Here is a 27107-nt window from a genome sequence, read left to right on the forward strand (position 1 = left end):
ATATACAAATCTAGCCACCCAACTGAAGCTGATGTTACCATCCAAGGTATAGAGAGGTGCATTTCTGATGTGAAATCATGGATGACATGTAACACGCTGCAGATGAATATGATAAAACTGAGGCCATTCTGATCACAACACAAAGACTTTCTCATTCACATCCTTTACCTCAAACAATAAATATCAGCAACACCAACATTAAATTCACACAATCAGTATGAAACCTAGGTGTTACTTTGGGCAGTACTCTCACATTGCACCAACATGTCATGTATATATGCAAGACTGCATATCTTGAGCTGAGACGCATCAGCTCAATTTGCAAATATCTTTTAGCTGATGCCACTAAAACACTGGTGTATTCATTAGTACTTTCAAGACTGGACTATTATAACTCAATTATGTCTGGTTCATCTCAATATCTGCTCCAGAAACTTCAAAAAGTTCAAAACACAGCTGCTTGAATCATACTTAGAGTACCATGATCAGAGCACACCTCCCTGCTACTCTGTACCCTGCACTTGCTATCCATTCAGTCCAGAATCAAACACAAAATTTGTTCTCTGTGCTACGTTTCACTGACGGACTCTAGTCTTATCTGACCTCACCCATGTGTACACACAAGCCAGATACTTACGCTCCTCTTCTGACAATCGTATACTCATTAATCCCATTATGAGAACAAACTCATATGGACAGCGTTCTTTTGCATACCAGAGCCTATCAATGTGGAATTAACTGAACTTAGACACAAAGACACAGTGATCACATTCAAGAGTGCTCTCAAAAGTCACTTATTTTGACTGCAAGAACAAACTTAAAGACCTAATAATGTTTCCTACCTTAAATATTCTAAGCATGTTTTTTTTCTGTTTTCTAATTTCATGGTGTTTGTGTTTGTAATCATATCATTATGTTTTTTATCTTTTAGGTGTTGTCTAATATTGTAAAGTGCTTAGAGCTTCTAAAGATTAGGTGCTATACAAAGTCCTCATTATTATTATTATTATTATTATTATAAAAAGTTGAGAATTTCAAAATGTTGATTCAAATTTTTAGGTCACATCTACTGTTTTAAAAACAAGTAATATATCATGGTTTCAGTTACCAATTTACTTAACTTTAGGTTCTTTGGCATAAAAATTGTTGAATTTTACATGAATTATACGTAAACAAATTTACTTTCAAATAAGAGTTTAACGTTGTTTTTTCTGCCTTTATCATGGTATAAACTGTAAGTTGCCAATTCACACAGCAAATAATGCCCAAAGGGCATTGTGTAAGCTGTGTGAGCCAGCAACTGACAGTTTGTACCATGATAAATGCAAAAAAAACAATGTTAAACTCTTATGATTGAAATTTCAATTATTTGCTATTTTGCTTGCATCATAAAAAAGTAGAAATCTTAATTGAGCGTAGTAATACATGTTTGGGGGTTTTCTGTTACGTAGCTATATATAGCACTTGGGATTGTCCTGCTTGATCGTAATAAGTCATCATAATACCAGTACTTCAAACAATAGAAGCCAAATTTATTAAATTATTTTTTTTGAAAATGTAAGAATGTTGTTTTCCTTTATTGTTTACTTTGTGTCTGCCTTCACAGGCAGTGTTTATCTTATGCTGTACACGTGAATCTATTTATAGAAGTGGAAAAGTAGTTCTCCTTACAGTTCATACAGAAATGAATGCAATTCATTTTGATCACGTGGTAACATTCTGACTAATGGAAATTTTACTTTCCTGTACCAGCTACTGCCATTGCAATTATTGCTCCATGACATCATTTACAGAAGTGGTTGACTGATTGCTTGTCCTCCTAACTGCAATTTTTGGCAGTAAGTTTATTAGATCACGTTTTCAGATTGCATAACAGAAATTTCAGATTGTCATTTTTGAATTATCCATATTTAACATATTTAATAGTGGCATGATTATCTTTCAAGGAAATGATTTTACATTTATATTTGAATAAGTTGCAAAATGGTTACTAGAACAGAGATGTTGATAGTTTTCAAGATTACTGCAGTAAATATGATCAAGGAGTGTGGTTGAGTGAGGTATAATTCTAGTGTGTTCCCTAGCTACTTAGTTTAATCTGATAACCAAATTTATTGGACCTGTATTTTGAATAAATCTTGATTAAATTCCTATCATATAAAAATTTCTTTTCTTTAATTGAGTATATTTTCATCAATGCTTTCAAAATTATATTTTTACTCACTTTCAGCTCTAGGGTTCTGACAAAATATCAAGCTGGGTATGGGAATTGTACACAGACTTCTACCCTAGTTTGTCAATATCACATGACATGTAGCTTGCATAATCAAAGAGATAATGTTAAGAATTTAAATATAACTGCAAGAATGATGATTATCATACCAGTTTAACTGCATGTTAAATATTGACAACATAATCTCAGAGAATTCACATAATAACATCATCAAACCACAGTTAGAGTTGCATTTTGAACACATGTTCTTGTGTTAGGCTTGCAGTATGGTTTCCCCCATTATGCTCTTTTTTATCACACTCAGCCACATGATGTCAGTGGGAGTCTTTAATCTCTCAGGCAGTTGCCAATTCTATGATGTATTTACCTGCTTTAAGTAAGCCTTCTTTTCCAGGTGTTTCAAAATTTCCTCGCTGGTTGTCTTGAAGATGCAAACAAGAAGTACAGATCAATTGCCTTCCCACCAATTGGGACAGGAAAACTACACTTTCCAAAAGATTTAGTGGCTTCAATAATGTTTCAAAGTGTGGCAAACTTTGAAAAAGCTCATCCCACACGTAAACTGGAAGAAGTGGTATTTGTGATTTATGAGAAAGATCAAGAAACATTGAAGGCAAGTAATCATAACTGCAAAATGATTTTGTTTTATTTAAATGAAATCAGCTTTATTATTATGATTTTGGTACTTAAATTTGTGGATTTGGGAAGGCTTCTATATAATTATTCTTAGTGACTTTAAATTTGTTGTTTGTTGCAACTATGACATCCACCAAATTTCATGCTGTGTTTATCTGGTGATAATTCCATTCCTGATGATGAGCTCATCTGCCACTTTTAAAATATTTTGGTTAGTTCCTATGTCAGGATGTTTCATCCAATGAGAAGCCCATTTCCAACTTTGCACGATTTTAGGTCCATTTGACTTATCATGGGAGACATATTGTATATCACAAAAATTGTCAATCCATTCATTATCCATTGCTTTCAAGATGAATATAAGTCTGCTGTTAGTTATTCAGTGAATGCAGTTACATGTACGTAATTAATTTGTTCGACTGACCTTAAAAAAAACCGAGATATCACCTAAGGACTTTGCACTGTAAATTGCTGAATGGAAATGCTCAAACGCTCTGATAATAGGAATACATCAATAAATAGAATGTGGCATATTCTACGCAAGATACATTTTTTATTTAATTTTTTTAAATATAACTGTTAGTCTTTAAAGTGATTGTCACAAGTTGCACCGCTGATAGAGGTCTCATGGCACTTCTTGCAATATACATTTTTCTTTAGGTAGGCAACTTTTGACATGTCTGGGTACTTCAGCTGACATGAATGGTTGTTGATTGGCACATTGGGTCCTGGAACAAGCATTCTATCATTGTTTTTACCTTGTAATCATGAAAGTTTTACAAATGATGTTTAAAATAATGAATGCCTATAATAAAAACTCCAAATGGCTGACTCTCAGAATGATTCATCTTCAGATGACAGTTTCATACTGCAAATACCAGCTGATGATGGCAATGACTTTTAAAGTTTGAAGCTTATCTGATTATTAGTGCTTGGAAAATGTTACTGGAAATATTAGTGAGTGATTTTAAGCCAGAAATTGATGCTGAATATGAGTCCAGTGTTTATGCTTGATGAGCAAAAACAGACTTACCCCAGAAACACTCATAGAAGATATAATACAAGGTATCTTTCTGCCCATGTCTGTGCATTTGCTGATTAAAGTCAGTTTTTGATTTTGTGAACCAGTCTCTGTCTATACAATTGCAGCAAGTTATCAGTCATGTTGGGTTAGGCTCTTGGAAAGAATAGTTTAGATAACTGGAGAGGCCTAAGTATTCAGTGTGTGCTGCACTTTGCAGTTAACACATTAACTATTTTGTCAAGGGTTTATGATCCTTGCATTTCTCAAATACTGTAACATGTAAGTAATCCAAAGAAGTTCTAACCTACAGGTAAACGGTTGAGCACTTTGATGAAAAGTTTAGCTTAATAATTAAAGGAAATTAAAAAAAAAAATCTGTGATATGCTGTGAAGGACATACTGTAATTTCTCTTAGTGTTTGGACACTGTTTGTTTAAAGACAATTTGTTTTGTTTTTTGTTGGTCAAACTCATATTCTTATGCTTAATAATGTCTGGTCATCATTTTAAAGAGGTTTAGTTATGTAAATATGTTTTTGGACACAAAAGCAGCTCTTCATTAATAAAACAAGATAGACCAGCATTGCTTTAGAAAGTTGGGGATTAGTTTGTAATTGCAGATATTCTTGCTACGTTATACAGATGATCCAGAATTTATGAAAATTAGGAAAACCATATGTCACTATTCATCAGCTATCTAACCTTTATATGACGAATATCATCTGTTTAAAACTAAATTACATACCTGTTGATACTGTGGTTAAAACAGTCTCAAATGTAAAGGCATTAGAAGACTGTCATTCTTTATTAAAAGAGATAAGCATTAAAGTGAGTAAGAACTGAGGGGTTATTTTGGAGGCAAAAACTAACTAAACCATTATACTGTATTTTTCTTTTGAGATGAAAGTTCTTTAATTTTTCAGTTCTTGGAGAATGATGTTATGTGGATTGAGTGGAATCTCTTAGTTTTGCATAAGGCATTGAACAAGGTTTATTTCATCAACAGGGCCCACATATTCATATTGAAACTGTAGAATGTTTGGATTTATTTTTTAATTGTTCTAATCAGATATAAGTATACTTTCTCCCATCCAGATCAAAATTTTTCCTTTGTTTGACACTTCATTGAAACTAGGAATGGTTGATGTCTCTACATTTATGATGTTGGATTTTTGAGTCTTTGGTGTATCAGAGATAATGGCAGCCCACTACATGGGGAGTTATATATATTGGAATGTTCCTACTGCCATTTTCTGTTTGCTGTATGTGTCATATTGGGTGTGACATTTCTGTAGAAATTTTGGTTCAGTTGATGTAATGTTGAATGTTAGGCATACATCTGATACAAAAAAGTGTTTTTGTTTTGGCCTTGACAGTTTTCTGAATAATAAAGCTCCTTCCCCCCATTTTTCACAACAAACTTTCAAAACTTTTTAAATGCACGATATAATTTCTGTTAGATATACTCTCCATATGAAATTGCTAGACAATAATATTTACAAACTATTCTGCTGACAAAAAGGAGCTTGCAGACTCATTTTAGATAGTGATGAACAAATCCCAAGTGCAATGAATGATATTAAAATGTTAACAGTGAATGGACATTTTGGGAAAGGCTAGACTTATGAACAAAAAGTTTCAACAATATATGAACCCATTAAATCTCAGTGAAGTCTTTCGTTCCAGTAAACAAGGCAACACTCCCATTTAAGATAAATTTCAGCTAACTATCTTTCATTCTAAAACCAAGTAAAGAACTCTTTAAAAAAAGTTTTCAGTTGTCAGGATCACTAATTTTGGAACAGAATCCCAAGGCAGTTAAAGAAAGTACAAATATAAATGCATTTAATTATAATCTAGTTCAATGTATGAAAAGTGGAACCTGTGTGATTTAACAAATACATTACAACTTAAAGTATAAATTCACTAACCTTCCACTTTGTTGTCTGACTACTTTTGTACTCTATATACACAGTGTTCCTAGTTGTACTCTATATACAGTGTTCCTAGTTGTACTCTATATACAGTGTTCCTAGTTGTACTCTATATACATGATGTTCCTAGTTGTACTCTATACACATTGTTCCCAGTTGTACTCTATATACACAGTGTTCCTAGTTGTACTCTATATACACAGTGTTCCTAGTTGTACTCTGTATACACGGTGTTCCTGGTTGTACTCTATATACACGGTGTTCCTAGTTGTACTCTATATACACGGTGTTCCTGGTTGTACTCTATATACATGGTGTTCCTGGTTGTACTCTATATACACGGTGTTCCTAGTTGTACTCTATATACACAGTGTTCCTGGTTGTACTCTATATACACGGTGTTCCTAGTTGTACTCTATATACACGGTGTTCCTGGTTGTACTCTATATACATGGTGTTCCTGGTTGTACTCTATATACATGGTGTTCCTAGTTGTACTCTATATACACGGTGTTCCTGGTTGTACTCTATATACACGGTGTTCCTGGTTGTACTCTATATACACGGTGTTCCTGGTTGTACTCTATATACACGGTGTTCCTGGTTGTACTCTATATACACGGTGTTCCTGGTTGTACTCTATATACACGGTGTTCCTAGTTGTACTCTATATACATGGTGTTCCTGGTTGTACTCTATATACACGGTGTTCCTGGTTGTACTCTATATACACGGTGTTCCTAGTTGGAGCATGTAAAATCTTCTCTTTATTATGTCCATATATAAATATAATTTATTATCAATGCTTGTGTGTGTGTGTGTGTCTGTGTGTGTGTGACTTTGAATATGTACTTTGTAATCAGAGGGCCACAACATGGATTAGTTCCTTGCATCTAATTGTGTCACCCTTTTTAAATAAAGTCATTATTATTATTATCCAAATTTCCAACATTGTAATATGTAAGGTTAAAAGTGATTCTAAATCTTTTTTATCATAGTGGCTCACTTGAAACTTTTCAGTGTTGTAAGGACCCCTTGTAAATCAAAGCAAGCTGACACAAATTAACCATGATGATTGTTCTTTGTATTTAATTTTCTTTGCTCTGCTTATTTCTTTGTTCCCAATTTAGAATGCTTGTATAAAGTGCATATATTGCTCTGATCCTTAACATGGTGATGAAATCCCAAATTTTGTAAACAGAAGCTCAGAATGAGTTAGAAATACCTTTGAATTATCATTTGTTGACTAGAGACCCCCACCTCAAATTTGTTATTGAACCTCTTTGATTGGGTTTTAGTCAACCTGACTCACAGTACTGATGCTAACTGGATTTGTGACTCTCAGTCTTGTACCCCTATTGGATACACTGATCTGTACATCTTTTGTACTTTAAGGTCAGGGGATAAATATATTTTATTGGGGAACTGACCTCTGTTATACATCTTTAACAGTCACTTTCTTTTATACATCTGTACCAATTACTTTTCTGTTATATATATGTACCAATCACTTTCTCTGTTATACATCTGTACCAATCACTTTCTCTGTTATACATCTGTACCAATCACTTTATCTGTTATATATCTGTACCAATCCCTTTCTCTGTTATACATCTGTACCAATCACTTTCTCTGTTATACATCTATACCAATCACTTTCTCTGTTATACATCTGTACCAATCACTTTATCTGTTACACATCTGTAGCAATCACTTTCTCTGTTATATATCTGTACCAATCACTTTCTCTGTTATACATCTGTACCAATGACTTTCTCTGTTATACATCTATACCAATCACTTTCTCTGTTATACATCTGTACCAATCACTTTATCTGTTACACATCTGTAGCAATCACTTTCTCTGTTATATATCTGTACCAATCACTTTCTCTGTTATACATCTGTACCAATGACTTTCTCTGTTATATATCTGTACCAATCACTTTCTCTGTTATACATCTGTACCAATGACTTTCTCTGTTATATATCTGTACCAATCATTCTCTGTTATACATCTGTACCAATCCCTTTCTCTTTTATACATCTGTACCAATCACTTTCTCTGTTATACATCTATACCAATCACTTTCTCTGTTATACATCTGTACCAATCACTTTATCTGTTACACATCTGTAGCAATCACTTTCTCTGTTATATATCTGTACCAATCACTTTCTCTGTTATACATCTGTACCAATGACTTTCTCTGTTATACATCTGTACCAATCACTTTCTCTGTTATGCATCTGTACCAATGACTTTCACTGTTATATATCTTTACCAGTCACTTTCTCTGTTACACATCTATGCCAATGACTTTCTCTGTTATACATCTGTACCAATGAATTTCTCAGTTATACATCTGTACCAGTCACTTTTTCTGTTATACATCTGTACCAATTACTTTCTGTTATACATCTGTACCAGTTATTTTTTCTAATATATATATATATATATATATATATATATATATATATATATATATATATATATATATATATCTGTACTATTCTCAGTTATACATCTGTACCAATGACTTTCTGTTTGCTTCAATACCAATCACTTTCTTGTTATAAATCTGTACCAATCACTTTCTCTGTAATACATCAGTTACACTCACTTTCTCCTTTGTACATCTGTACCAATCACTTTCTATTATACTTCTGTTCCACTCACATTCTCTGTTATATATCTGTATGAATCACTGTCTCTGTTATACATTTATAACAATCACTTTCTCTGTTTTACATCTTTACCAATCACTATACATCTGTTCCAATAACTTTCTGTGTCACAAATTTCAGGTATTTGAAGAGCTGTATAGAAGACTTGTTGGTAAGTGCTGAAATGTAAACTGCCAGCTCTAATTCAAGGTATTGATTTTGGTGTACAAAAATACACTTTGATTCTCACTGTTTGTGATAGGTTCATTTTCCTTCTCATTTTGTGTGCAATTACAGTGAATATATTTAATTATAAAGGAATATTTGCCTTTTTTTTTTAATAACTTCAAGATTTGTTTTGTTTGTAAATCCCATTACATAGAAGTTGGCCAGGAAACCATTTCAGAATCTACCTTGCTAACAGTAAACTTCAATAATGTATACTTCAGTCACTCAGTAAGCTGGTATCATTTGAAATATCAATTACTAGGTCCCCATATTTGGTCTTTTTATATATTAATCACCCCATGGGGTCTAGCCTGGTTACTTTGGAAACAATGGCTCATGAAGAGTTGCTAAGTTTGTGCATAAACATTTCCATAAAATAAGTGCTAAGTAACTCAGCATTATTTTACATTGAACAATAAAATGTAGTGCTGTTTTTGTTATATCCCAAGGCTTACAACATGCTTGTTTCCCTTGAATTCCTCTCAGTTCCATAGTAAATTGAATGAAAGTGTTTATGCAGTCATGTACATGTAGCAATTTGTGTTACACCTAATTTGTTTTATTATTTCTGCTCAGAATGGTGAATACCCTATAGAAGGTAGCCAATAAATTATGTTGAATATTTCATTCATCTTTATGGCAATATTGCTCGGTTTGTCTGTAATATAGATGGTGATATCTTATTAATTTCTAATAAAGCTATTGTCTGGAAAGAAATCATAAAACAGGCCATGATTTGAAATATTTAAGTGCATTCAGTTGTTGTTGTTGTTGTTGTAGGGTTTAATGCCATTTTTCAGCACATGATAGGCTATACATGGTGGCCAGTATTAATGGTGGAGGAAGAACCTGGGAAAACACCGGAAAGAACCACTGACCCTCGAGAAGCTACTGGCAAGCTTTCTCACATACCCACATTGGCTGAATCCGAGACTCAAACCTACACAGACAGAGGTGAGATGGCAGTGATCCGTAACAGAGAGCGCTTTAGACCACTCGGCCACTCGGGGCCCCCAAGTGCATTCAGTAAGTATGATTGGTGTATCACATACAAACCACAATATGCTAAATCTTTGTTAGAATAATATATAAATGTTAATGCTGGAATGGTTTGTAAATTCCTTAATTGGTTATTGTACCTGTAATATATTAACTGAACTGTAACAGTAGAGGTTAATCAGAGTCAGAAATATTGCATGTACAGTGTGACATGGCAATAATTACAGCATAATCAATGTTTCCAGTTTCTAAAATCCAGTGAAACTTACAGCTTAGACTTGCTAATCAATACAAAAATATTTTAGACTTGGCTTTACATAAGCTCGATGTATATCATTAATTATTTTGTCCTGTTCATGTAATGTCATGCAGTAATCTGAGTATCAATGAGGCAGATTGTCAGGTTCACTCGGATACCTACAATTGAACATGCGTGTTGCTAGCATTAAAATTACTTCGATGCAAACCTGTAAGATGTCTGAACTATTAAATGATATATTTTCTATTTGTATGTTTTGTTTGCGTAAAGTTTGCAGAAAGTATTTTATTCATCCAGTGGTTCCATGATTTTCCATTGATCTTTGGCGAGTGATATATTCAATAACATTGACCTAGTTTTGATATCAGATATGTGATATTCAAATATCAGATGTCTGATTTTAGGGTATAATGATGAGCCCATTTTTATAATATGTTGGTTCATTGTCATGCTTAAAGAATGATATATTCAAAGATACTTCAGTACAGTTCTCAAATTTATTTAATAATAAATTAACAGAAACAATGCAATGTGGATGAAAAGACATTAAACACTATAAGCATATTTCTCTGTGATAACGGTGATGTTAATTTGATGATTAGGAAGCAGGCATTATTGTAGGAGACACCCTGGATCATTTTGGTTATTGTAAACAATGTACAATAGACATTTTCATAAATTTGGTTTAAATTTTGGCTCATTACGACAAATAGATATTAGTTTTACTGGTCATAGACCAGTGATGTTCATCCATCAGTGTCGATGAGGACCATTTAATGTCATCAGTTCACTGGGGTTGATGCCTCTCCTATCCCATACATTTGAGTGGAGTCTGCCAAATGCTATGCTGGCTTTGGCAATCCTAGTGTTGACCTCTTCGTCTATGTGGACTAATTGTGCGAGTGTGCTGCCAAAGTAGGTGAACCTGTCTACATTGTTGAGTTTATGGCCATTCAAAGTGATGGATGGTTCCAGGTAATCTTCTCCAGGAGCTGGCTGATGCAGAACCTCGGTCTTGCTGGTAGAGATGGTGAGTCCGAAGTTGGAGCATGCTGTGGAAAAGGTCCATGCTCTGTTGCATGCCTGCCTCCATACTGGACTTGAGGGCACAGTCATCTGCAAACAGCAGGTTGCAAATGTACTCAGCTTGGACTTCTCTGTTGCCCTTTTGTCATCTGTCAGTTAGAAGATTTTTGTTGTTATTCCTCATGAACAATTTGCAGAATTGTCATATAACTTTGCACACACATTCATTCCAAGGTCTAGTTGGTTCCAAATGATAATGGTACCCATTTGACAGCCAGTGTGACAATAGTATTCTCTTGCCATCCCATTCATTCGTACCCCCTTTCTGATTTTAAAAGCAAAAGAAATCACAGATATGAAAAATGCACAAAGCTTAGTCATTTTATTCATTGATTTATAATTGCTAACCTGATTGTCACCAGGGGGTCCAAAACACTGTCAGCTTGTTCACATTTAGAATCAGAAGGGAGTTTCTTTAGCAACATGGTCACACTATTTGCTTGGGCCAGTCTGTATTTTTAAGCTACATATGTGATGTAGTTTACTGTCTTTGAAAATCGGTAAATTTTGGATTTAGATCTCTTTGAACATATGCATGCAAGAATTCCTCCTATTTATTTGTTCAATTTGTGTTAGAAATGGTATAAGGGGATACTGCAAATATATATTTTTACTGAAATAAACTATTCTAGAAGCTATAAATGGACAGTGACCATTGTGACTGCTTTTTTATATTGGAAGCTTCCATTTGCATTGAAACACCAATAATTTGACATGTTAGGGACCCCTTGAAAACAGGTTAGAAATTATAAATCATTGAATGAAATGACTTATTTATGTACTTTTTTATATCCTAGATGCTTTTCACTTTTAAATCATTAGGTAGGTCAAACAAATGGGAGGGTTTGCAAATACTATACCATGGTAGCCATCTGGAAATCAAGTTAAAGATCCTCCACCAGATGGAATGGTGATATCACAGGAATACTTATTATAATGTCTGGTTAGTCCAAATTGAAAATAGTGCTGATCTGTCATCCATGCCATCCATGAAAAATATTCTAATCACTGCTTCTTCTGAATGGATGGTTGCATGAACACTGGATTCTTCAAAAAGACACTTCGTATTATGTCAGGTTTGTCCTAATTGAAAATAGTGCCCCTGTGCATCAAGTGTGGCAACCACTCTGACCAGCTTGAAATATCATTATCACTTCTACTTCATAACAGAGTGTCATATTGGCATGAAGGTTTCACTTAAAGACTTCTTGTGCAGTACTGTTGGTTTTAATAGAAATACCATTGTTCTTCATGCATGAGACAGAAAAGACTGGTCAGATCAGTACAAATCAGGAGATTTTCAAAATTTGTTTAGAAGTTTTGACTACAAAAGTGGTATGATTTCCATCCACCTGATTTTTAGCATGCAAAATGGACAATAATTACAATTGAACAAATTTACATTTTTAATATTAAAACATGCATATCACTGCATCAAATCAGTCCTTTAACATTACTGTATCTTGTTGCCATTCATATTCTTCTTATACATGTATGTACCAGAAGCATTTTAGCATTTCTTCAGAGATCATTGCATGGATTATATTGGTGACAGTCCTCATCACTGGATCCAAGTTTCCATCATTTAGCATAAAATTCCTTATTATGGGGTATATCATGTAGAAAACAATACAGAAAATAAATTTTGTGTTTGTTTTCTTGCACAATTCATTAGGTGTAAAAATATGGACAAATAAAACAGCAAGTATATACAGTAGGTATTTAATGTTGGTTTAAACAAATGAAGTTTTCTTACATGATAAGGCTGGCTCCAACTGGTTCAGGATGTGCCCAGTTGTAATGTAAAATGTATTTGCACTTTAAAATTCCATTTTTCATGCCACCAGTATGATGTATTAGATTTTAATGTTAACTGATATTTATTTACTTGTTAAGCTATTACAGTGCTCTGAAAAGGCCCAGGGTGAATCAGTTGATATGATCGTTTCCTTATACCAAATGCAAACCATTCACTAAATTTTGTCAAAGCCAACTACAATTATTGTGCACAAACATCTATCATTTTAAGTAACAGTGACCTTGAATTTGCCATTTTAATTACAAAACCTGTAGGCATCTTCATATCCAAGTGAAGATTCAAATATTGGATGTCTGATTTACGGTACACTAATGTCATTTGCAAATTTTGAACCAGATCTGTGAATTAGAAGTAACTGGTAATGTTATTTCATGGAAACATTTCTTCTTTCATTAAGAGTGACCAAAACACGAGTTCATGGGAATTACAAGGAACTATACATAATATTTCTTCTTACAGAGAACACAGTAGCAGATCAGCTTGAGGCAATGCCTGCAGACAGCGGTGTTAGTAGGATGTTAAAGTATGGACAAGTTCAAGTGCAGGCCAAGCTTGGTACCTTTGAAAATGAGAATCAAAATTGCCTGCTGGTGCTATGGGAAAAACAATGTCTGTATAACATTTCTGAAAAAAGTAAGTTTCAATTTTTACGTGAGGCAACACTGGTATATGCCGCTTTTTTTTATATTGAATATGGTAATTATTGCTAACAAGGAAAAAAAAAGATAAAATTATTGTTTGGCAAAAACTGCAACTGCATTTAACAAAATTTGACAGAAAGCATTTTCACATAAAGATCTTTAAATTTTTAACAAATGATGCTGATCCCACATGCAACCGGTACTAAAATTATATTTTAAAAATGATGGTCAAAAATTGCTTAACATAATTTAACTAAATTTGACAGAGAATGAAAAGGATGTATATGTTGTACAAAAGATCCAGAATCCATTATCAGATATGTCTGTCATTACTAAAATGAAATAAACTTTTAAACAACTTCTTTGCAAAATTCTTTCAACAGAAATTTGAGAGGAATATTATTCTTGCATGATGATCTTTAACATTAAGTTTGTAAAGAATAAAGATGATTCGGATTGGCTGTCAATTTGGCTAGTTTTATGAAAGTCTGGAAATGATAAGTAACTTTCATAAACTGTTCCTTAAATAAATGACCAAATTTGACAGAAAGCATCCTGTTATAATGGACTTTTAACTTTCAGCCAAAATTTTCTATCAATAATCAACACAATAAAAAAAATATAAATAAAAATCAGCACAGTCTTTATACTAACTCAGAAATCATTTATTTTTGACTTTTAAATTGATGTCAGCTAGGTGATTGTTCTCAGCCCGCTTTGGCCTTTTGTTCCAGAGTTATGTCCCTTGTTGGTGTTAGATACTATATTATATATAATAATTTTTGTGTGTGCAACAAATCTCAAAATTTGTGATATTTCCCTGAAGCTTGACAGAAGTTAGAGGCATGAAACCAATGTATCATTCTTTCACTGATGGACTTGTTTAGAGTTATAGTTTTTTCATATTAAATAAATGAGGTATAATGTATGTGATAATTCTTGCATGTGTGTGTGTGTTTGTGTGTGTGACTAATATCAGACCTTTTGATAAATTGACCTGAAATGTGGCAGATTTTATTGTCATCATGTGAACATGTGCATATCATTCTGCTTTGAATCATTTTTTCCAGAGTTAATCCTCAATACTTTTATTTGAATATTTCTATGGGCAACTAGGTTTTGATAAATTTTACTTGGCTTATTATTAACATCATATCAAAATGGTTTATTCTTGATCCAGTAAATTAAATCAACTGCTCAGAGACTTGAAGAGCTTAATGGGATGGCCTTTATGTATTGTCCATCATATGTCCATTGGCACAAGTTTGTTTTCACTGCTTCTCTTAAACTACTTGGAGGATTGCCATGAAACTTTTCAGACATGTTCGTCCCAAGGACTAGTTGGTCTTAAATGAAACAATACCACTTTATATTCATTTTGGCAACCATAGTGGCCATCTTGTCAATATTACTGTTACTCCTCCAGAATGAATGGTCATATTGACATAGGATTTTTATTTAAAGATTTTTCTTTAACTCTTGTTGGTCCTGCATGAAAATGGTGGTGATTTGCTGTCTGATATGGTTGGCATGGTGGCCATTTTCAAACCTATATTATTGCTTCTCCTGCTGGATGGATAGGCATAATAACATAGAGTGTAATGTTACAAAAGACTTGACCCTAAATGAAAATGGTGCTGATCTAACATCCAGTATAGTCATCATGGCAACTGTATTAAAAGTTGTCCACATACTCTTCCTAAATTGAAAGTGCATATACATTCGTGTTTTCATCGGTAGTCTTCTTATTGTGTCGAGTTTGTTTAAATGAAAATGGTGCCAAACTGACATCAGGATGTCCACTGTGTTGTCCATCTTGAAAATCTTGTTATTACATCTCCTTCTTGAATGAACGATCATATCAGTCTAGTGTTTTCACAAAAAGCACAGTGCCCATCTTAAAAATATTGGAAAGACTACTTATTCTAAAGATATAGCCATATAACATGGGACTTCATACTTTTTTGATTATAACCTAGTTTATCATAAATGATTGTGGTGCTGATCTTACTCCCAATATGGCAGCCATTATAGCCATCTTGAAAATGTTGTTATCACTACTCTTGAATAGTGGTCATTTTATGAAAAGACTTATGATGTCTGGTTGGTCCGAAATGAAAATGATTTGGAAATTATATGGAAATCATGAGGATCATTTTATTGGTTAAGAACTTGAGAAATGATTTAAACGCTTGGCACTTAAAAGAAAGAAAGGGTCTCATCATTTACTCCTTGAAATACTTTTCAGCTGGTCATGTCTCTTAGCTTCGTTCCTGTATAGACCAATTGTACTGATCTAAAATCCAAAATAGTTTTCTTGAATTCTAAAATCTTTGTATGAATTAATATCCTGAATGGATGGTCTTATTGACATCAGGTTTTTATTTTTAAAAATTTTCAGAAATAATTTAACTGGTTGTGAAAGAAAATATTGTTCATATGCCTTTCAGCATGGCAACATGTCCTGTTATTCCATCTCCTCTGCCATGAATGATGGCATTGACATGGGGTTTTCAATAAAACACTTCCTGCAATATTTAATTGGATCTGAATCAGAAGTTATTGTTTGCAATTTTTGTACTTCACTGTGCTTACAAACATGAATAAGTGAATTTTGAGCCTACTTTCTACTTAATTGCATTACAATGAACAAGATGATGGCACTATGACATTGATTTGAAGGTCAAAGTTTTGACTCTTTTTGTTAGTTGTATTGGCATCTGAGCATGATGACACTAATAAGTATGGATGTGATTTTTGGCCAAATCAATTACTTGCTATTACTGCATTGCAATATCTTTAAGTCTTTTATTGCCTGTACTGTAAGTAATACCCTGTTTGTGTTTTATTTGACAATCAGTACACACTACCTTTAATGATGTCAATCATAAATCTGACACAGAAATTTTTTTCCTCTTATGTTAAGAAATAAAGCTCTTTATAGTTAAAAGAATAATTTTAATTTTTTCCAGACCACATATTGCATTCAGCTGGGACAACAGTCTTACCAAAGTGGAGAGATCATAGTAAGTTATGAACCAGTCATGGAAATTTATATATGTAGAAAATCTTCTAATATTAATATTGCTATATATATATATATATATATATATATATATATATATATATATATATATATATATAATAGTTCCGCTTGCACCTTAACTTTCATGGTTATTATTACATTTCCATGGTTTTATATTTCTGATGGGGAAAAAATACAAAAGAGCAACCAAAATGGCCTGCACATGTAAACTCTTGTCTTTTCACATTTACAATTCAGCCAGAAATACATGATATAACATGTCAGTCATATTTTGAATGCTTATAACATTTGAAAAATAAAGTAACATTCACAGGTCACTGTGCATAAAATAAACCTTTGGGAACATTTTCATATACACACTGGTCTGGAGTTGAGTGGCTTTCCCAAGGACATACCAAGGCAGGTGTCCTGGTGTGTGAGGGCATAAAACCTACAACTGACACTCTTCAACTAAGCCAGTGTGGCTCCCTGTTGAGCAGTGACTGGTGCTGTTCAGGTACCATGTTCTATGCCAGATGGCTAAGTATAATATAAATGACTTTCCAAGTCTGTATCTGAAATCACATTCATTTTTTATGTTAATTTATGTTTGTAGTTTATAACAATACTGACACTGATTATTCAGAACTGCAGTAACAAACCACACAAAGGTCAGGTCCTTCAAAAGTTCATAGTGGGCACTTTTAGAACTTTCATGATTGACCTAGATGATGTCACTGCAGTGGGCAGGACATTTATAGATAATGCAGTTGTGAAGGGCAGTGATGAATTAAGCTCATTTAAAAAATTTAGCAAATTGTCACTCATCTTTTATCATGCTGTCAAATGAGAATGTCTTAGCATTATTTTAGTCCATTAGAAAATTAAAAATTTCATTGCTTTTGCTAAATGTAAGCATCAATAACTCATGTTCATATTCAGCTTATGTAATCCTGTTGTTCATGGTTGAATCAGGAAAACAAGTCTCTCAATTTTTATATGGTGTGATAGGTAGCATATTGTATTAGGATTTTTATAGTCAGGCAAGGATGATGTCACAGCACTAACTGGATAGAGAAGATTAGAGCGATGTTAAGTACTGTAAGAAATAAACAGAATTAATTTTAAAAATTGCATAACGTTCATATATATTTATTTTTTGTGATATCTAATTAGAATGTCAATGAAAGATTATTTGGATTCATTAGCAAATTGGCAATAAATTTATTAAAAATATCAAATATCTCCATGTTCAAACTAACTCTCTTTTTCAGCCATCCAGAGATGATAGAAATGGCCATTTCACATCACTATATATTACATAGTGCATAAAAGTATTGATACTGCCATTATTATTCAAGGACTAACCAGTTGGTTTGCATTTCAGTGTGGATATTATATCTGTCAGAGATCTCTGTTATCTGTTCATATGCCCACCATAAGGAAGAGTGTGTCATATTATAATGACATCATTCACCTGTTAGTAGTTTCATTTCTGCATAATAACTAAAAATAACAGAAATGTATCTAATCTTAGTATGATCTCCATCATTCATCCAGGCACTATGGATTTGAACCCCATTGTGGACACAGATTATAATACTGCATTTATACTGTAGAGCAATGTATATTAACTTATTCGATGTAAAAGGTTAAACAAATACTGTTGATTTTTCATCTATAACTATATTTCAATAGTTTTAATGACAATTTTGTAGGAAATACAAAACAGTTTTACCGAGATGTTGCCTTGGTAACTCCAGGTGGTAATCTAAGGTACGAGGAAATCATTCATGTTGCAAGTGACATCAACAACATCAAGAAGGCTGCTAAAGCTGGGCTGAAAAAAGCAGACATTGATAAAATGAAGACTGTTGTTGTTCCTGTTATAAAGGGTGGTAATTATGCATAAAATATTGTTCTGTATAAATCTGTAATATAAATATATTTCAGTAATTTATGCAGTGTATCAGATACAATTATGTTGAAGTCGTTCCCAATACAAACGGTGGTAATTATACATAAAATATTGTTCTATATAAATCTGTAATATAAATACATTTCAGTAAATCAAGCAAAGTATCAGATACAATTATCTTAAAGATCAAAAGGGAAATAGCAAACTCTATAAGACTATTTTCATATTTTTGGCATTTCTGTAAATTTGCTTAATCATAAAAAAGTTTGATATAGCATTTTATCTCAACTGGTCAGAGATTAAAGAGTATATACAGTTGTCTGAAAGGTGTTCTCCAGCATCTGTCCATTAGAACAGGTGTGTTATCATTACTTCCCCTAAACTTTTCAGAAGTAAAAGTCATGAAACATGGCATGAAGTTTCATCCTGTGGTGTAGATGGTCCTAAATGAGAATGATCCCTTTCAACTTCCATTATGGCCACCATTTTGACAAACTTGTTATAAATACATTTTGCGAACCTAAAATTATATTGAGATTGGATTTTATTAAAAGAAATTGTATAACATGGAGTGGTCCTAAATGAAAATGGTGCCAATCTGAAATCTAGTCTGGCTGGCATGGCTTGTTATAACTACTCTTCCTGAAAGATGGTCATATTGACATGGTGATATCAAACATAGCCAGTATGGTGGATATCTTGAAAATCCTGCTAACACTGTTCCTTATACTTCGTGGATGGTGAGATCTACATAAGTGGTTTTAAAGAAACACTTCAGTTATATAGTTGAAAATAAACATATTGCTGATCTGATATCCAACATGGCCACGATTCTATGGTTGTCATCTTTAAAATCTTGTTTTTACTACACCTTCTAAATGGATGGCTGTTTTAATATGGGTTTTTTATTTTCACATGTCTTTAAATCTATATTTGGTCTTGTATTATATTGATACTGATCTAACTGCTAGAATGACTGATTTGGTAGCTTGAAAATCTTCTTGTGGTTGCTTTTCATAAATGGATGGTTGCATAAGCATGGCTTTTGCACTCAAACATGATAACGCTAATTAGCAGGTCCCAAATGAAAATAATGCTGACTCAATCAACAACATGGCAACCATAGTGACCATCTAATAAATGTTATTATTACTCTCCTTGAAAGATTGGAGACATTTTTCACTAAAACACCTCTTGCAGTGTGTAATTGTGGTCGACTTTGTATTTCTTGGTTTTTCAAAAAACAAGTTGTATGTTTTTCAATAAACAAGTCGTACTTTGTCATTGATTACAAGATCATAGGTCTTGATTCAGGCCTTTATTAATATTATTGGTTGTAGACAGCAGACATGTAGCTTGATATTCCACCCAGTCACATTATTCTGACACCAGGCCGACCAGTCCTAACAGTAACCTTTTAATGCTGAGCACTAGAGAGGCAGATGTTAGTACCATTTTTATAAGTATTTGGTGTGACTTGGTCAAGATTCTACCCCGTGACCTCCATCATCTGAGGTGGATGCTCTAACCACTAGGCCACTGGAGCAGTCTGGTTGTGGAGTTCTGTGATAGCTTGTTAGCACAAGTTATCACTACTTTTTCTAACTAGAACATTTTATCACATTTGCTAATCTTCTGAATGGAAATTGGTTGTAACATAGGGTTTTTACTGAAAGACTTATAACGATATCTAGTTGACCTTAAATAAAAATCGTACTGATTAGAACTCTAACATGATGGCCAGGGTGACAATGTTGAAAATCTTTGTTATCACTAGTCCATATTAATGGATGTTGATATTGACATGTTTCTAGGCAACACTATGACATTGATATTAAGATCAATGGTTTTGACTCAGGTTTTTAGCTGCACTGGCTTATACATTGATACATAAAATAAATATGATTGAATTTTTGTCTTTTAATCCCATTTTATGGATATATCTGAAGAATACCTTGAATGACACCACTTCAGTATTATTTATTGACTTAATCAAACTTAACTTATGGTTATAATACATTGCCTTAGAGATGTTCATTTATCGTGTGTCAGTGATATCATGTTCAAGGTCATTAGCCTTGATGAAATATTTTTACTGCACTTACAGGTATCTTATGAACATGTCACCTCATTACAAATTAGTTTTATTACCTGGCTTTTTATGTTGGAGCTTCTTAACGATATCTGTGATGATTTCAGTACTATGAAATCAAAAAGATTAAAGATAAAAAGACCGATGCAGTGAACTTGTCATGAATTTCTGAAAATTAGTTTTGGCCACTAGGTGGGCTCTTGTTTGTCATTTTTCCTCCAGATTCATTCCTGAGAGATACCAAGAAATTTTGTGTGGGGATCCTGAAGGCAATAAATAAACTGGCCACAAAGTTGAAGTTTGTTCAATCAGTTACTCTTGTCATTCAAGGACAGCATAATTTCCCATTCTTCAATGAAGTATTTGAGCAGAAAGGCAGAATATATGGGACTGAGAAAAAAACAGGTATGTCAAATCACCCAATGAAAATGTTATTTCACATGTTACAAAGTAAAGTATAATTTATCATGTCACTGAGAACAATGAGTGAAAGTCATTGCTTATGAATATTATTAAATACCATTGGTATTTCCTTTATCAAGGGTGTAGTCTTTAAATTTCTTGTTTGTAATATGCATACAAAATGGTGTAGAGTATCATTCTGCATCATTCAGCTCTCTGTCCATTTTGTTTTCCAATTTTGTTTCTGCACCACATACCACAACCTTGGTATTGCAGCTCTACCTGTCGTATGATATCTAGTTTGTCTGACATGCAAGATAGCTGCCATGGTGGCCGTCTTAAATTCTTATCACTCCTTCTTGTTAATTATATGCTGTAGTGTTATGTATATTTAATTTGCTTTGTTTGTTTGTTAGTTATATTTTAATTATTTTTTAAATTTCATTACATGCTATTGTAATGTAACATTGTATGTTGGACTTGACCTTTTCCAAAACCGAGTTCATTTCTGTTTGACCTGAATTGACTTTATTCTATTAACATCTAATGCATAGCTAAATTATTCTCTATGTGTATGGGTTTAACATCAGTATTATTATTAACATAAGTAAATATGTTTAATTGGGTCTAGGTCTAGGTTTTGGAATTTCCTAATGTATTTTACATAATCCAGGTTCTGGTTTTTATTCTGTAAACACCAGGAGCAATCCAGAGGGCTATTTTCCATTAGGTAATAGTTTTGTTAGAAAATGCTAATTGTGACCTGAGGTCAAGTAGAGAACTATATAATCCTGTAACTGAGAGGATTTTTGAGTTGTGCTTTAATATCTAGCATATTCAAGTTGTATTATATGTTATTTCCAGTTGGGCTGAAATCTATTTTCTTCAGATTATTGGACTCGAGTGAATATTTTCTCTGGAAATACAAAAAAGGGATAAAATTCTTGGATAAGGACATTCACTGGAATTTATAGTGAATTCAAACCTAGAATTATATTACTGTGATTCAATAAAAGACTCTTGACACATCACCACTCTACAGGTTACCACAGAAACATCATTACCTTTGGTGTTTGGATTAAGTCTGGACTTCTACTGAATATTATTCGTGACTTCAAATTACTAGGACTTGTGTCTGTAATTCTTGGATTATTTGGGGATATAATTCACAATACTGTGAGTTCTTTTTTTCTATTTTCACTCTGTATTCATAGGAAATAACGTATTTGTTGAATTTTACACTGCTTCTTGCTTTTCACTCTTTTCTATTACTTATTTTAAGAGCATAGAATTGTAACAGAAATTTGGGCACTCGTCCTTGAGATACGAATTTTGTAAAATATTTCCGAAAACTTTGTTTTTTATATTTAAATTCGCCTTGTTTTGGAATTTTCTAAATCTCAGGTATTATTTCACATTCAGAAATCTTTAGTGAAACCAGCAAGCTTTTACAATGTCATCTAGAGTGGAGGTTTTTATTTCAAATACATGTACTAGCCAAGAACAGTTAGACTCCATGAAAATGGATAAATTGCTGCAGCTTGCCAGAAAGTATGATCTTTTTGAGGCATAGACTTCTTTAATGAAGCAAGAAATAAAAAATATTTTGGTCCCATATTTGATCAAAAAGAATGTTTTGGATAAAAGTGCTTTGGATTTGATTGGTAAGTCTGCATCTGACTCTAAGATACAAGTTATGGAATTGAAATTAAAATGCAGGAATGAAATTGAGTTAAGAAAGCTTGAGCTTCAGGAAAGACAAATTAGATAAAGAGGAAAGAGAGAGAAAAATGCAGCTGCAGAAAGAGGAGAAAGAGAGAGAGAGAAAGAGAGATATGCAGTTACATTTCACTGTCACCACAGCAGAGTGCTGATTATGATGTGGTTAAGGAATATATCTTAAAGGGTTATGAGTTGGTACCTGAGGCATATCAACAATGTTTTAGGAAATCTAGAAAATCAACTGACCAGACCTATGTTGAATTTGCATGGGAAAAAGCAACCATTTTGGCAGGTATTTTATCCCAGCCCATTGTTACTGAACATGTACTGCTGGATCTGATTAAATATGCCCTGAGGAACAAGAATTTCTTACAACCATTGATGGAGAAATTGCTCAAGTGAGATGGCCCTCCTGCTTAAAAACGTGTGAATGCAATGGAGCATATATTCACAGGTGTGTGCAGAAGAACACCATTTAACACTGCAAGCAGCCATACCTCAGTAGCTAACTTGACACCCATCACAGTTAAAACCTACCATCCCACAATCACTGGTACACTGTGTTATTATGCAAGTGAGGATATCAGACAAACCAAAGACCTATCCAGGGCCAAATGAGTTAAGAAAGACCAAGCCATTGCATCATGACCCTTCATACCCCTCACAGAAGGAAGGATGTCATATCAACACAGACATTTCTATCCTGGATGAAGGGGTTATTTGTTCTGCATATCAGAAATAACCCCACTTTTAATGAATTTGTTTCACATCCTGCCTCACAAAGTTAGGACAGTCATCACAAACACAGCAGATGAGCGAAACTGTTCTTTGTAATTATCCTTGCTGTGGGATTGTGATTCTAGTATACTTCTCCAGCTTTTATCTCTGAGATGCTCCCATCCTAAAAGGTTCAACTTGACCTGGTGGGACCTATTGCTACAGTACAGCAGGTTGCCTTCTTCTTTTCATTTTTGAAGAGAAACAATGCTCAGTTTCTACTATAGCTATCAAGCAGCCCTTTCCGACACACTTAAGTTTTCAAAAGGCCCTCCCATTGGGACAGATTTTCACTTAGCAGACCCGCTTAGGTATTTTGAATTGCAGAAACCAGTGTCTCACTCTGTAATGCCTGAATGGAATCTCGTATGTGCCTTCTGATCTCTAAATACCCCCCCCCCCACATGAATCTTTTGGTGAAGCTTCCTTTGAGTATCTTACCCTCAAGGCAGTTTTCTTGCACACCTCAGATTATGTGAGAAAAAGAAGCAGGTTTCACACCCTGTCCATAGAGCAGGGCTTTATCAGGTTCAGTGGGAATTATAAGTTTCTCCATTGCCAGCCAGGTTTATTTATAGGAAAAAAAACCCAGCTTCCTTCAGTTGCATCACTCCTGATTGAGATCACCAGTTTCAGCCATATCTGTGCTAGGGACAATGAAGATAAACTTTTATGTCCAGTTAGGGTTCTCCATGTTCACTTGGCAGCCTTTAAAGGGGAAAGGAAGGGTAGGAAATGGCTTGTTGAACTAACTATTATAGGTTGAGATGATATTTCAGCTTCCAGTCTCTAGATAGATTGCATTAACAATGAAGAGAGCTTACCAATCACATACTAACTGAGACCTGCCTTTTGTGAAAATTAAATCTCAAGAGGTTCATGCCTTTGCTTTAATGTATTCATCTTTGGAAGATGTGATGAGAACTGCATTTTGGAACTCACACTATTTTCTCCTCCTTTTACCATCACTTCTTAGATCATCATTTCATTTTAGTATTTTTGTTTGAGTGAATGCCTTGAATGCCAGCATGGCTTGTAGATCACATGACGTGCAGTAATCCATAAACAGGGAGCAGCAAAATCTAAACCAAGCTAGTGTTATGTATATTTATTATTTTATGTACATTTTATTCATGGCTGTAAATTGTTGTAATTGTCTATTACTAAATTATGTGTGTAGGTATGGGTTTTCTTTTGAGATATTAAGAGAGTAAATTGTATAAGGTCTATAAATACTTTTCTACCTAGGTGTTTTTTCCCATTGGAGGGGTTAGGTCAGGTGGGTTCATAGAAGAATTGAATAATTTCCCACTGGATGGGTTAGGTCACATGAACAGGTATTTTGAAATATTGAAAGATTGAGTTGTAAGATCTGTCACATGGGTAATAATTGTGACATAAAGTTGTAATCAACTCAGGAAGGTGTAGTTTGAGAATGTTTGATTTCCTTAAGAATAGTATCCTTGCCTGAATACCGAAAGCTTTTAAAGAGTTCTATTTTTGGTTTTGGCAGTCTGTACTTTGTACTTTCTTGAAACAGTAGATATTCAAATTGTAAGTATTGCCCTGCTCTGGTCAGTGAATGAGATCAAGTAGATACTGAAGAGATGATATGTTATATGTTTTACAGGCTGAAAGAATAAAAATAGCTGCTTCAAACACTGACATGGCAAAAATAGAATGTCTAAGGCAATATTTTTAGAAGTATTGAAAGCATTTAATTGAAGAGTGTATATCTTGAAATTCTAGCATTTCAGAGTTGTTTCAAAATAAGATATTCCAAATTAAAGCATAGATCACTGTAGAATTAATGCAACTCAATACTCTATGTAGATCTGAGGAATTTAGTCTTTTTTTACAATTCCTGCCAGATGTTTTTGTGAGAAATCGTCTGAAGGTATCCACCCAACTGATACTGAAAGTCACCTTTCTTCTGAAAACATAGTGGATAGTACAGTAAGAGAATCAAGCACCAGAGATAAGGAGAATGAAAATATATATAAATCACCTATAGTAGAAAAAATTAAACTTCTGGGAAATGGGGATTTGCTGGTCAAAATAGGTGGAGGAAAACTTTATATTCTGCCTTTTGTATTTGCCACCAAACCACAACTTGTGTATTCTGAAGGATTTTATTGCATAATGCATGATAATGTGTGATATCAATTCAAGCAGTGTTGTCTGGATTTACTCCATCTACAAAATATGCAAACAAAGAACTACATTAAACTACACGAGTATTCCAAAATCTATGCATGCTACAGGGGAAAGAAATGAAAAACATACCAACATGAGACATGTATTTCATAATGAGTGCCAACAGTCTTTAGACAGTCAGACAATTGCAGAGTCTTCTTCTATGGCAATGGATGGGATAACAAATTCAGCTGTAGATACATCTTAGAGAGCTGAGGGTGGAATAGATACAAACATTGATCAGACACAAACTGGAGAGCCTGTACAAAGATTCTTTGGAAATTTTGTAGAGTACAGACCAATAACATATCTGGAAATACTGACAAAACAAAAGAAGACAAAAGTTAAGCTAGGAAGGAAGAGGTAATTCAGTCAAAGGGGAGATCTATGAGCTTTAGACCACTGGGAAAAACAGGAAAGACACCCAAGAAAGAGACATTGGTGGAAAAGATTTGTGAGATGGAAGGAATAGACACAGTTGAAAATGTTGGTTGTACAGGAAGTACATCAGAAGAAAATGTCAGCAGTATCAGTTCATCATCTGCAGCAACAAATGAGACAACCCTAGGTAATGAAATGCTCAAAATATAAGGAATACTTTTCTGGTGTATCCCCTAAGGGTGCAAGCTTGAGATTAGCAATTCCCCTTGGTGACATAACTGTAGGTCAGATTGAGTTTTAAAAAAGGAAGAAACAGTGATGTTACAACTGGAGGTCATTAAAATATGGGGATTTCTGATGCACAAATGAGGGTAAAGGGAAACACCGACTTTTCATATAATTTTCAAATGATTGTACATTTATAGAATAGTTTTCATCTTGCATCTTTGTCTTTTGTGGTAGTGAATTATTACATATATGACACTTTAATCTAAAAGAGTTTTATATCTTTTCTAAGAAATTTCTTAAAGGAAGTGCTTTCAACAAGTTATTCAAGATGTTATTGGCTAATAATTATCCCTCTCACCCCTCACCCCTTCTGTTTTTTTTTTCATGTGACCAGCAGTCTTGAGGGGTATGAGGTGGGAGATACAGCAGAAAATATGTCGATTGAAGAAGGTGGTTAGTTCAATGTAACTTTAATTTTGTGTGGTAATTTTTCTAAAACCTTATATGTGCTTTACCCTTTGATAGAGGCAGAAACCTCTTTTAATTATTTGGAGTGTTGCATGATTGTTGACGTTTATTGGTTATGTTGGTCCATGTTTGACCAGCCCTGACTGTCTTTGTTTTGCAAGCTAAATGATCCATCTTTAACTAGATTCTATGGTTGCATCAAGGTGTTATGTTCTGTGATCATTCTTCTTTTATAGATGGTTTGGTCTATGTCTGACCATGTTTCATTCTTGTGTGTGATTTTCCATGTTTCTTTATACAATCTAAGGGGTAAACATGGTATCCTAGCCATGTTGTGGTTAGGTTCAAGGTCACTGAATATGAATATGTTTTC

At 33.8% G+C, this 27107-nt stretch overlaps 1 protein-coding gene across 1 annotated transcript in view; it reads left to right on the top strand.

The window, feature by feature from the left end:
• Positions 1-27107, top strand: part of LOC149795876 (uncharacterized) — a 133485-nt gene that overhangs the window by 54414 nt on the left and 51964 nt on the right. The window contains exons 13-18 of the mRNA XM_089963875.1: positions 2628-2846; positions 8635-8665; positions 13344-13517; positions 16498-16551; positions 18269-18448; positions 20783-20965. Of these exons, the coding sequence (XP_089820001.1) occupies positions 2628-2846; positions 8635-8665; positions 13344-13517; positions 16498-16551; positions 18269-18448; positions 20783-20965 (841 nt within the window). The remainder of the gene's footprint in view (positions 1-2627; positions 2847-8634; positions 8666-13343; positions 13518-16497; positions 16552-18268; positions 18449-20782; positions 20966-27107) is intronic.

Source organism: Sinohyriopsis cumingii, chromosome 7 (assembly GCF_028554795.1).
Source record: "Sinohyriopsis cumingii isolate HCF-2022 chromosome 7, ASM2855479v2, whole genome shotgun sequence".
NCBI lineage: Eukaryota > Metazoa > Mollusca > Bivalvia > Unionida > Unionidae > Sinohyriopsis > Sinohyriopsis cumingii.